This window comes from Misgurnus anguillicaudatus, chromosome 10, assembly GCF_027580225.2.
Source record: "Misgurnus anguillicaudatus chromosome 10, ASM2758022v2, whole genome shotgun sequence".
Classification (NCBI taxonomy): domain Eukaryota; kingdom Metazoa; phylum Chordata; class Actinopteri; order Cypriniformes; family Cobitidae; genus Misgurnus; species Misgurnus anguillicaudatus.
Window position 1 is genome coordinate 24,388,915 of NC_073346.2, and position 12,683 is coordinate 24,401,597.

The 12,683-nt window shown below is 35.9% G+C and overlaps 1 protein-coding gene across 2 annotated transcripts; it reads right to left on the minus strand.

The window, feature by feature from the left end:
* Nucleotides 1-465: 465 nt before the first annotated feature.
* Nucleotides 466-3,581, minus strand: LOC129448107 (uncharacterized). Of its 2 annotated transcripts, none has more exons than XM_055210219.2 (4): nucleotides 3,458-3,581; nucleotides 2,881-3,045; nucleotides 1,505-1,685; nucleotides 466-1,421 (listed from the first exon to the last, which is right to left on the minus strand). In XM_055210219.2, exons 2-4 carry the CDS (start codon nucleotides 3,043-3,045, stop codon nucleotides 679-681), a joined length of 1,089 nt encoding a protein of 362 aa, XP_055066194.1. In that variant the 5' UTR covers nucleotides 3,458-3,581; the 3' UTR covers nucleotides 466-678. The 2 variants fall into 2 exon arrangements, with proteins under 2 accessions (XP_055066194.1, XP_055066193.1); XM_055210218.2 differs by lacking the exon at nucleotides 3,458-3,581 and adding an exon at nucleotides 3,160-3,431.
* Between the last annotated feature and the right edge of the window lie 9,102 nt (nucleotides 3,582-12,683).

Consider the following 12,683-nt stretch of genomic DNA (forward strand, 5'->3'; position numbering starts at 1 on the left):
TGGCCCGGTCGTGCCAGTGGTTCAGGTTTTCACTTGCCCTGCCAAAATTTTCACTGGCCCCAATTAAAAAAATTCAGTGTCTATCACATATTTAAAAATAATAATTCAAAAGTCAAATATAATTGTATACAACAGACATGTTCCAACGAAAAACTTTTCTGCTTTACCTGTAAACTGACAGCAAACTGTGCAAAATATTGCATAATTTCTTTCGTCGTGTTTTACCCAAGTAAATGTCTGCTTCCAAAGATGATAAATTATATATATTGATGACAATACTTTTTACTGGCCCGAATGTCTCGCACGCTTGCCCCGGGCCACCGGGCAGTCCTTTATGTTGAGCCCTGAAGCCTAACAATTAATAAAGAAACACAGATTATGAAGACCACCTTATTTAACAGCGGAAACTATACAGAAATGCTGGGTTGTTTTTAACCCATGGGTGGGTCAATATTGGACAGGAAACAAGGTTGGGTATTTTAATCTAGCCCTAATTTGCGTCAAGGTGTCGTGATTTGTATACAACAAAATACAATTACTTTATATTGTACAGTGTGTCATAGTATGATACATAACATGATAAGGTCTAGTGACATTTTACATACTTTATGTAATAATTTGTCAGTGTGGACAATTGTAAGCTTTCGAATGTTTATAATACAGAATTGAAAGAAATTTTTACTCTAGTTCAGGCTTCTCTCTCGTGTGAGTTCGCATATGCATAAAAAGGATGTTTTTACGAGTGAAGGTCTTTCCACACTGCTCACATCTGTATGGCTTTTCTCCAGTGTGAATTCGCATGTGCAAAGTAAGGTTGCTCTTACAAGTGTAGGCCTTTCCACACAGGTCACATCTGTAAGGCTTTTCTCCAGTATGACTATGCATGTGCACATTAATGTTGCTCTTACGAGTAAAGTTCTTTCCACACACGTCACATCTGTAAGGATTCTCTCCAGTGTGAACTCCCATGTGCACGTTTAAGTCATACTTACGATGGAAGGTCTTATCACACTGGTCACATCCGTAGGGCTTGTCTTCATTGTGAACTTGCATGTGCACACTGAGGTCAGAATTTCGTATGAAGGTCTTTCCACACTGGCCACATATGAAAGGCTTAACTCCGCTGTGAATCCGCATGTGCACATTTAAGTCATACTTACGAATAAAAGCCTTACTACACTGGTCACATCTGAAAGGCTTTTCTCCAGTGTGAATTCGCATGTGTATGGAAAGGTGGTTTTTACGAGTGAAGATCCTTCCACACTGTGGACACTTAAGAGAATCTTTAACTTTTGTTTGTTGAGATTTTTCTGGTGATAGAGTCTGTAAGTAGCTCAGGGAATCTTCTACAAGTATTACATGATAAGGTTTCTCATCTATTTCATCCTGTTCAGAAATGTCCTCCCTCACTTCTGACGGGTCTAAAAAGAAAATCATTATAATCAATATGACACACTTGTCTAAAGCTTAGGTGTTCATGTTAAAACTGGTTAAACATACATACCTAAATAAATCAAACCACCTTCATCTGTCTGTTCTTCTTCTTCTTCTGTGGGTTCTTGTTTTAGCTCCATCCCGCAGTCCAGCAGGTTCACCGATGTATTTTGGGCTTCATTACAGGTAGAAAAAAGAAGCTTTGTAGATGTTTGATCAGTGAAGCCACAGACAGAGACACCAGATGCATCCTGCATTAAAACATACATTTAAACCATACTGCAATCAATTAGAAAGTGTACATCATTAGGTATCCTTTTTTTTTTATTATTAGCAATATTGTTTGGCTTTTTCTTTTAGCTTTCTGGCCTAATAACATCTAACAAATGGACTACCAATGAAAACTAGCCTTCTGGCTAATTTGGAAACATTTACATCTGTTAATTAAATGTGCATTTTCCCTTTTGAACAAAAACATAAAAAATAAACAAGCAGAGATTAGAATTCAGAGCTTGCATGGGTTTAAAGGCCAATGTTACATTTATAAGTACCAGGATGTGTAATGAATATACTATATATTCACTTTTGTGTTTCAGTTCTTTGAGGATGAACTACTCAACAATAAAAACATCGCATACAAAAAGATGAAAATGCAATTTTTAAAGAACACCATAGCAAACACCTTCATATACACTTATCTGGTATATGTTTGAAAATTGTAAGTGTTGTCTTTACTATCTACAGCACCTAAACAAAGTCCATTTTTACATTTGGCAGACAGAGACACAGTCATTCACGTAAAAAAATAAATCAATGTTTAACCTAGTGATGGGAGAAACGAAGCTTTTCGAAGCTTCGAATCAATTGAACCAATTGCTTCACAAATTGACTCAGTTTTTCGAAGCGTTCGAAACACCATACAAGCTGACGACACCTGCTGGTGAAAATAGTGTGAAAGCAGCAAGATATGTCCAAACATTTTACAATTTTTACAAAATAATAGCAAGATTGTTCCAAAAAATATGTTTTTAAGAAAAATAAATTATTTTAATTTTAATTTAATTAAGACATAATTAAGGGTGTATGTTTTTAGTTTTATCTATGACAAACAAATCATTAAAACGAACTCCCTTTTTAATTATGCACATTTTGTCATTAAATCTGTCTATAAACAAAAGTAAATGAAGAAATGCTAGTGTTATTAGTCAGAAGGATGGATGTTTTTGAACTTTTATTATAAAACTGACCCGAGTACACTGGTCATTTGTAATCAACTCCCCCTAGTGGTGAATCGTCGGATTTTCGAAACAGTTATGACGTAATGAAGCCTCGTTTGCTAAAATCACGTGACTTTGGCTAGTTTGAAACAAGCTCCGAAGAGTCGAAACAAAAGGTTCGTAAATGTTTCGAAGCCAAATCGCCCATCACTAGTTTAACCACACAAACCTTTTTGTTCACTTTAGCGTACTCCTCAAGCTTTGCCTGCAGTAACGCCACCTCTTTCCTCAGCTGAAAGTTCTCGGTCATCATATCCTCAATATCCAACATGGATAGATCAGTTCCAACTGATTTACAGCACACCACATTCATCTGATCGCTCATGATGAACATCTGAACACAAAAACATCATCAATGTAATGTTTACACCAAGGGTTTTCAAACTGGGGTGTGTTTTAATTTCAACAGACAAAGCAAATGCTCTAAAAAAGTCTAATGTTTACTTACTAGCCATTTTTTCAGTTTGTAAACAATTTGCTGTGTTTATCACAATTACAATTTGTCTATCTAGTTTACATGTTTATTCACAAATTTATGGATATATAAGATGTCCATCGGTAAAGGTTCATAAAACGTGGGGGTCGTCCTTAAGCAAGGATAACGTTTGAAAACACCCTATCATAGAGCACAAACGCATTATTTCAACAGGATTGAATAGACAATAGCTTTGATAAATTTTTCGTGACCACAAAAGTAACATTTATATAATTTTAGTATATTAAAGCGTGAAGATAGCATCGCTTACCCTGCATAAAACACAACAAAACACTGTTCCGTTGTTTTATGTAACACGCGGTGCGTTTGCGCCACCTGCTGGACTGGAGCGACGCAGCGGCTGCTTAAAGGGATAGTTCACTCAAAAATGAAAATTCTGTCATAATTTACTCAACCTCATGTTGTCTTAAACCTGTATGAATTTCTTATTTCTGATGAACACAAAAGGAGATATTTTGATAAATGATGGTAAGCACACATCTAATTGTAACCATTGACTTCTACAGTAAGAAAAACAAATACGATGGAATTCAATTGGTACCGTCAACTATGTGCTTTCCATCATTTATCAAAATATCTTCTTCATCAGTTATCACAATACTTTCATAATATTTGTTTATCTTACTATGGAAGTCAATGGTTACAATCTGTGTGCTTATAAAAATATCTTCTTTTGTGTTCATCAGAATAAAGACATTCATACAGGTTTGGAACAACATGAGGATAAGCAAATAATAATGACAGAATTTTAATTTTTGGGTGAACTATTCCTTTAACAACAAGCGCATATAATACACGTACATGCTCTTTTCATGCCCTTACTTTTTAGTCAGCACTGAGATGTTAGTGTCAGGATGCTGGTGACATTTCTGTGAAAATATATTTGTTTCTCAATGTATACTGTAGCTATTTACAATGTGTCTTATTGTTTTATTTAGTGTGTAACCAGGGATTTCGTTTTCTTAGACAAATGAACCATTGGCCATACTTAACGCCTGCAGAAAAGGCCGGAGAGCAACGTGGCCTTGAGTAAATTGACCCATTTTATTTGTTTTAATTCTGTTCATTTTAAATAATTTTACATTTGTAAATATTGTAAACATGGCACAGCATACTTTTGGTTGAATATTTAGTATAATAAAGAGTAAGGGTTGAAGAAAGAAATTGATGGCAAGAAAGACAAAAGTCACACACATTCAATCATATTCAATAGTGGTGCTGAATACAAATGACAAATTTGACATGTATGCCATTTATCATTGATATATCAATAATAAGCAATATCAGTGTTTTAAAATAAAAGCAGTTTGTCCACTAAATTAGTTAGCTTTTTGTTTCAGACAAAAAAAGATATAATAGTATGTACAATTATAATAAATTACAATATTTAGATAGATAGATAGTACTGTATTATTGGCTTCACAGTTTTAACAATTATCTGTTATCATTACCATTCAAAAATTCCATATAAAATGCATTACTATTATCAAACACTGTCCATATATACAAAACATCTGACTAAAGGTAAAGATAAAAATTAAGGTCAATTTTAAATTGAGGGCATCTGGCCATTTCTTATATTCAGTGTTTTTCCTGCCATGTGCCAACTGACAACCATGGAGAGTAGCCTATTTCTCTGCAAACTGGACAACAGGCCTGTTTGGGAAACCTCCTGTTGCTGTGGAAACAATTGAGAAGGTCTCTCTTAGAAATCCATTTCCCCCAAAACTCTGTTCTTTCATGCTGCCATTTGCTCAGTGCCTATTTACAAGAGGACACGGCGGAAGATGCTATCTATTTGAGCGTGCTTGAGTTTTCACACAGAGTGTGGTATCAAGAATTTAAAGTACCAGAAGACACAGAGCTGAAAGGAATCAACCGCTGAATCTCACAACATTTGATCTGTATCCAGAGTGTCTGCCTGTTGAAGGATGTGGCTGTTTCTTTCTGTAGCACTTCAATAAACACCACACAGGCACATAGGCAATTTTTCTGTTTCATCTGTGATAAAAAATATATTGGATAGAAAGAAAATATAATTGCACCAAACAGTTCTTAAATACATTTCTAGCAAATTTTGTTATAAATATTGGTTGAGAAATAATCCCACAATTGGCATTGTATTGTTTCATGAATGATGAAGAAATGTTAGTTCTTCACAAGACCACGCCCACAGAACCACACATAGAGCAGCCTTAAGACTTTTCAAGAAGTGAAGTGAACAGGAGGGGGACAAGGACGACTCGTGTAACATGTAAGAAAACCTAATCCACACAGTGAATTTAGTCTTACTCTGACTGACCTTGTATAGGTACTGATGTTAGTTAGAAACAACGGTAAAACTTTCTGTTGTATGGCCTGCCTCGGTGCACGTGCAAAATAATTAAAAGCTAACGTCTCAATCAATTAAAGCAGTGGGTGTGTATAAGAGTTGAATTTATTTTTAAGTCCAGTGCTGTTACAGAGGGTGTATATTAATAATCACGAAGTAATATATAATATAATCTATGAAAATACTGAAAACGAAAAACCGGTGCTTCTCATCTCTGCCCAGTGCATATAAATACTTCGCCAATAGGGGGCAGTAGTTGTTCGTGATTGCGGTTTGTATTTTTCTTTGAATTTTAATTACCGTAAGTCTGTTAAAGTTTACAACTACAGCACTAAATGTGTATTTGCATTTTGATGAAAGATAATATTTTTGAGTTATGTTCTACATTGTAATCTTCTTCATTGCTGTTGGTATTTGGTTTCCCAGAGCTAGATTTACAATGAAAGCAGGTGACTCATTCTTCATTTCCTTCATCACAGTGGGGGGAAACCTGTATTCATGCTTTTAATTTGAGCCATCTTTAATTTTATACTGTTATATAAATGTCTTTGTCTCCTGTCACGTCTTCAAAATGTGTTTTAGTAGAAGCTCCTACAATGTAAATTACACTGTGTGACTTTCCCATACAGTAATCCGGTTATCTTTCTTTATCTGCTATTCTTCTGAATATTCAGTACTCAAATTTCTTTATCAAGCCAAAATTCATCTTCTCTCAGCCTTTATTTGGTATTATTTAGGAATTAAAAGTAAATGTGCTTAAGTGTGATTCCTGTTATAAACCTAAAGGCGGGGTGCATGATCTCTGAAAGCCAATGTTGATATTTGAAATCACCTAAACAAACACGCCCATACCCCAGTAGAAACTGCACCTTTTTTGATAGACCTGCCTAACACATACACAACCCAGGCAAGGATGTCGGTTAGTAGACACGCTCCTTACTGCTGATTGGCTACAAGTGTGTTTGGTACTCTGAGTTATGATGTGCACTTTACAGTCTCAATCTGTGACAGGGTGTTCAGGTGTAAAGAGAGATAATAAAAACTCACATTATCATGTCAAACCTGTACGGTGTGCTGAAAGAGGCATTATAGATGAGCTATGGCATTTGGACCTATTTTGGCATCTTGCTTCCCTTTTTCTTATGTTCAAACACTTGCTCTGTAATGTGTCACTATTAGCTGAGGACCAGAGAAGGGTTGTCATGGCAGTACTGCTAGCAGGGTAGCATTTAGCAGAAGATGATGTCAGAGATAAAAGCAGCTTGGTAGTGACGCTTGCTGTATACCCTTTGGCCCCCATTTTAATGTGATAAAGGTGTGTGAATGTAAAAATCAGGATGACATGGGGTGTCATGTCATTTACAGAGTGGCCATTAAATAATCTCTGATGATGTCATCACAGACTGATAAACATTTTTAAATGAAACATCATTAAGAACATTGATATTATTTTACATCACCGTATGCCTTGATCGTGCTTACAAGCGAATTATTTTGTTAATAGTTACTTATGAACTATAAAGGAAGCTTTATATATGTAAGATAATTTGTATGTATTTATGATGGAGTTGTGATTTTTTCCTTTTCTTGCAGGCAAGCACATGTGAAGACAGTAACGTGTTGAAAGAGGCAGGCAAAGGGAGTAGATGCTATTTAGGTTTAAAAACAAAGAAAAGATGGACTCAGGCAAGGTATAGGCCTACATGAAACAACATCAAGCATTACATTCAACAAAAGACAACTGAAACACTTGGGAGACATTCAACAGAGGAACAAATCAACAAAAGAACTACAATGAACTACAAACAGGAGAAAAGGTACACACTGCAGAAATGACTTTCTAACTTAGTATTTTTGTCTTGTTTTCAGTAGAAATATCTAAAATATCTTAAAAAAAATCTTAAATAAAGATGTATTTTCTTGATGAGCAAAATGACCTAAAAAATATACAATTTAATTGAATTTGTGCCCAAAACAAGCAAAAACATCTACCAATGGGGTGAGAAAATGTAGCTTGAATTAAGTGTTTAAGAAAAAAATAAATCTTATTTCAAGATTTTTTTCTCACTCCATTGGCAGATATTTTTGTTTGTTTTAACCACAATTTCACTTAAATTGTAGCCTGGCTAACACCAGACCAGTCTCATAGAGAATGAGACGTGGTCTGGGAACCACCTGCTCATTTTCTCGTATTTATGGCGTGGTTTACAAATGTCCAGAGCCGTTTATTGGGCACTAAAAATGTCTATCAAATGCGTCTGTACGTAGCTCTTGGCCAATGGTTTCAATTATACTAGATGACGTATGTAGACCGACGAATTGAAACGTAATGTGTCCACACAGCTGAAAGCTATGCAACTAAACAGGTAGCTGTATATTGATATTGAAAAGCAACACAACTTAGTTGCACTGTGACAACCACAGTACAGGCATAATGACAATATAATATTATTATTAAATACCACTTACCATTTATAAGTTAAATGGACTTCCTCGACGACGGTGCCTAGCAGGTTGGTCCTATAAAACTCTGTGGCCCTCATGTCTTGCCATATCCAAACATCCTTCTTGGATATGAAATTGTTTAACGCCAAAAGTTGCTCTTTTTTTAAAATAAACTTTCATTCAAAACTACTAATCACACTATCTTAGGTTGCATCAAAAAGTAACTTCGCATCTGCTGCCATGTTGGATAAACAAAACTGCTCTGATGTGTCGCGTAGACGTCGTCATCGTCTTGCTGCCTCCTCCCTGTTCTGTGATTGGTTCCCTATTTCAGGGGAAAAACTGGTCCATGGTTTCCATGCTAGACTTGCAGCGTGAATAAATTTGCGGGCAAGGCAGCATGGGGAAACCCAGGCTACTTAAATTGTATATTTTTTGTCTAAAAATTTTTTAAGTCATTTTGCTCATCAAGAAAATACATCTTGATTTAAGAATTTTTAGATATTTGTACTGAAAACAAGACAAAAATACTAAGTAAGAAAGATATTTTTTGCAGTGTTCTCACATGTGCTTTGAATAGTTGATTATTGTGGGTCACATATCCTGGAAAATTGGTCAGTTTTTCAGAACAATGACTCTTTTAAACTGATTGGTGCTGACGCCATTAGTGCTGGTAAAAGATGTTGGATGTCAGAACCTTCCTGGAAACATCTAGATGTAAAATTGCATTTCGGCCCCGTTTTAGCTTTTAGACTTCAACTTGCCTCTCTGTGTTCCTGTACTGTATATACATTAGGTACAAATTTACCCATGTGGTTCCAGAGTCACAATTGAGGTTGTTCTTAATTATTATAAATTACTCTTTAGCAGTTCCTGTGCATTAGTGCAATGTACGGTTTACAGATAGCAGTTTGTGACAAAACCTGCTTCAGTACAAAGCTGAGAATATAATGCCATGGTAACACAGAAAAGACTATAATTAATGCTACTTCCTCATAATTGACCATTTGTGGGATCATTTTCAAATATTCACACTAAAGACTGTATTTTACTAAAAGCTCATCCACAGGTAATAGCTCATAATGATGACTATTATATTAGCCTTATTATTAGCCTTATTTCATTTAAGCAAAATACAAGTATTGGCTACTGTTGGTGGAAAAATATATGAGATTAAATATACTGTGTGTCGCAAAAGAAGGGTTCAGTTGGACAAAGATGACTTGGCTTTACAACTTAAACGTCTGTCTAAATTCGAGGGTTCTCAGTCTTTTCTGCTTACATCAAATCATAAAATGCAGCTTGAAATTAAAACAACTTTCAACCTACTATTTTAAGTTTTGACTTGTGATTAACATGAGTTAACATAACTTAACAAAAACAAGTTAAATTGTTTAACTTAAATGGTACATTTTTACAGTGTGCATAATATAAAGAACATCATGTGAAAATCTTTAATACCTTATTAACTAAGTAAGTCTGTGTCAGATATTGAAATCTATTAATAAGGAAGATATGGTTATAACCAATTATTAATCTTTAATCTATTATCGCAAACTATAACAATTGTTTTCTAAAATATACAATCATTAAGGAGTCTCAGTTTGACTACTTGGGATAGATTATTAGTTTAAAGTCCTTGTTTGGTGACCTGTGAGCCCCTCCCTAGGAGGGGGTAACCAGTCACTGAAATTAAACAATTTTCTAGCGAAGACATTCAAGACACAGTTGAGTGCTTTTCTCTGCTAGTGTTCCCATTCCCTGAGAACAGAAGACCACTGGGTACTCTGAATACCTTTGACACAATATATACTAGAGCCCGACCGATAAAGGATTTTGAAGGCCGATACCGATACAAATGTTTGTTGGTTTTAAAATCCGATATTCCGATATATTTGCCGATTTTTTTTTTCAGAAACATGCAACAAAACATTAACAGATTTCCCTAAAATTAGTTATTTGTAGTTATTTATGAGTTTTAACTAAAATAATATGATAATGCATTTTAAAAAGAAACTTGAACTCACTTAACCGTTGTTCTCTCTGCCCGACTCCGGCTGGATCAGCAGGTTGCAGGATATGTGACGCGTTATACTGGAGTGTTGCCAACAGGGATGTTATAGAGTGCCCTCTGGTGGACAAACACAACAACGCCACACTCATGACGTTGAAGGCTATTTCCTCCGGGTTTTTTGTAAATATTCATTTATCGGCCATTATGAATAATAATAATATCGGCCTGCCGATATATCGGTCGGGCTTTAGTATATACAAGCCTGTTGCACTCTCTCCGGTCTTAAAATTGGTCTACAGTCAAAGAGCTGTTCCAGTTTGGGCGTGCATAGCCTCCGTATAGATACTAATTTAAGATTTTGGACACCAAATGTCTTTAAATTACAAGCAAAAAGCTCCCTGTAAGCTAAAATAAACATATGGTCCATCATACGTCTTATCAGTCCCTCCAGTTTTCCCCGATCGCAGAACACAGCGTGAAATCAACAGCGTTATTTTGCGATCCTGCACAATCCATTTCATCGCAAAATAATCCCAAAAATGAAAAGATATAATTTTTTTATAAAATGATATAATATTTTGTTATGATACAGATCAGACAACTTGGTGAACATTTCTGACTTTATTTATAATACAAACGCATATGATCTATCTCTCTCTCCAGCGCGCCGCACCGCAATACCAGCAACCTCGCATCCCACAATTAATCAATCATAATCTCCTGAGCTCACATCAATATATTACCTCCCTTTTTTTCTTAAGTTTTTAATTGTAAGCTATTATAATGCATTATTTGCATGAGGATACATACGTGAAATTTCTGTAAGAGACCTGTGTGGCGCACCTGCGTTCTCACATAAATGCCAAAAAACAGGTGAAGCAATGTCATAATGCATTTCAATTTAGTGTCTTGTAGTGGATGTGCCTCATACGTCTTGAAAAGTAAAGCCTCTGGCTCTTTGATTGCCCCCTGGTGGCTGGCTGCAGTACAAGTCATAAACCCTGCCCTCTTCATGCAAATTAATGGGAGTCTGCTCTAAATAAAAAAATTATTTACACATCCTATAAAATTTTCCGAAAGATGGTTTTGGTCCTTTATGTTAGTTGTTATCACGCTGATATATGTTCAATTGTTTCATTCGTGTTGTTACTGTGCATTCACACCAGATGCGTAAGCGGCAGCAAAAATGCGATATTCACACGTTTACTCACATCATTCGCGTGTGAAATTTGCGTCATGGGAGGGGCTTATTTAGCTCAAATTAAGTAAACTTACCAGATTTTTCAACCTCCTCACTCACTTTCTTACAAACAAGATTCTTTTAATTCCTGTAAACGTATGAAGATGTCTCGTGTAGTGATGAGGATTGTCCTCCATAGTTGTTTTGTTTTTCTGCCTCTGCTCGCTTCCTGTAATCACATCACTGCTAGAGCAAGCTCCTGATTGGTTAACACGTAGCGCCATTCACGATTACCATGCCGCAAGATGCCTATTCACGTCTTTGCATTGACTTAACATGTAAATCACTCGTCCTTGCCGCCTCTTCTGCGTCTGGTGTGAACGCACCATTAGGATTTGTGTGGTTGAATTGGGCGTGCCAGCGTTTGGGTGGAAGTTTGATACCGCGGCTCCGTCTCTGTCTCCACGGACGATTCCTTCTGCGCAAGCCTTGGCTCCAAACTGACGTTTTTACGTAACATGGCGGTGACCATGGTTGGACATTTTTGGTTTCAATTCATTACAATGGAAGGAGGCGACATCGCGTCGTCCATCTTTCTTTACAGTCTATGTTTTGTAGTCCTTATATTAAGTTGTTGGGAACTTGGGACACAAAATAATTTGTTATAGCTTGTTGGAGTATGTAAACCATATATTGTTTAAAATAGATTTGTAAAAAGTCATAGAAGCACATTCAGGATGATATGGGCTCTGCTGTGTTTCTGGTTTGAATCAGACTGTGAATGTTGAATATTCACACCATGCTAAATAGAGTAAAAACAGCTATTTGGTAGGAGTTTGATGTTTAACAGATTCAATGTAATTTAAGCAAACCCTAATTCATCTTTTCTGACTTCAGGGATGGCCTTAAAGGAATGACATGTGACCCTGTCTGTGAAATCAGGCTAAAGTCTAGTTATCTAATGATGAGATTAGGAGCATCATTAATTTCATTCATTGATTTTATCTTTAATTTCAATATTTTCAGTTTAAATATCAAGACTATATTTTCACAAAATATGTTTTACATCATGTAGGTTGATTTTGTGTAGAAAACAGTAAATCACAAAAAGACGCTGGATTTTCACAGGCAGGGTCACAAATATGGAGAGAATAGATGGGGAAATGTTGGGAATAAGGGAGATGCTATTGGGTTGCATCCTGTTTTGGTAATTCTATCCATCTGTCTGTCCCGGGACTTTCAGAGGGGAGGAAAGGACAAATCAAGAACTGATTAAACACTGATCTGAGTTTAGCTTCTGTATTTTTTTAAACAAAGATTAAGCTCATAGGCTGATTCCAGATCAGCAGAAGAAAGGCTTTGTTACAGGGTAGATCTTAGATCATTCGGTTAAGTGTTTGCACAGATTTATCTAATTTTAAAAAGTTACAAAGTGTATAGTAAGCTATAGCAAAATTGAAGTTGAAAACTATAAAAAATAACTCAAACTGACAAAAAGAGTTGAA

Bases quoted from the DNA above. Each gene is read 5' to 3' on its own strand.
- LOC129448107 (XM_055210219.2), bottom strand. From the start codon at position 3,045: ATGTTCATCATGAGCGATCAGATGAATGTGGTGTGCTGTAAATCAGTT. The intron at 1,686-2,880 runs GTTTGTGTGGTT...GTTTTAATGCAG, and splicing joins ACGCTAAAGTGAACAAAAAG to GATGCATCTGGTGTCTCTGT. The intron at 1,422-1,504 runs GTATGTATGTTT...TTTTCTTTTTAG, and splicing joins AGGTGGTTTGATTTATTTAG to ACCCGTCAGAAGTGAGGGAG.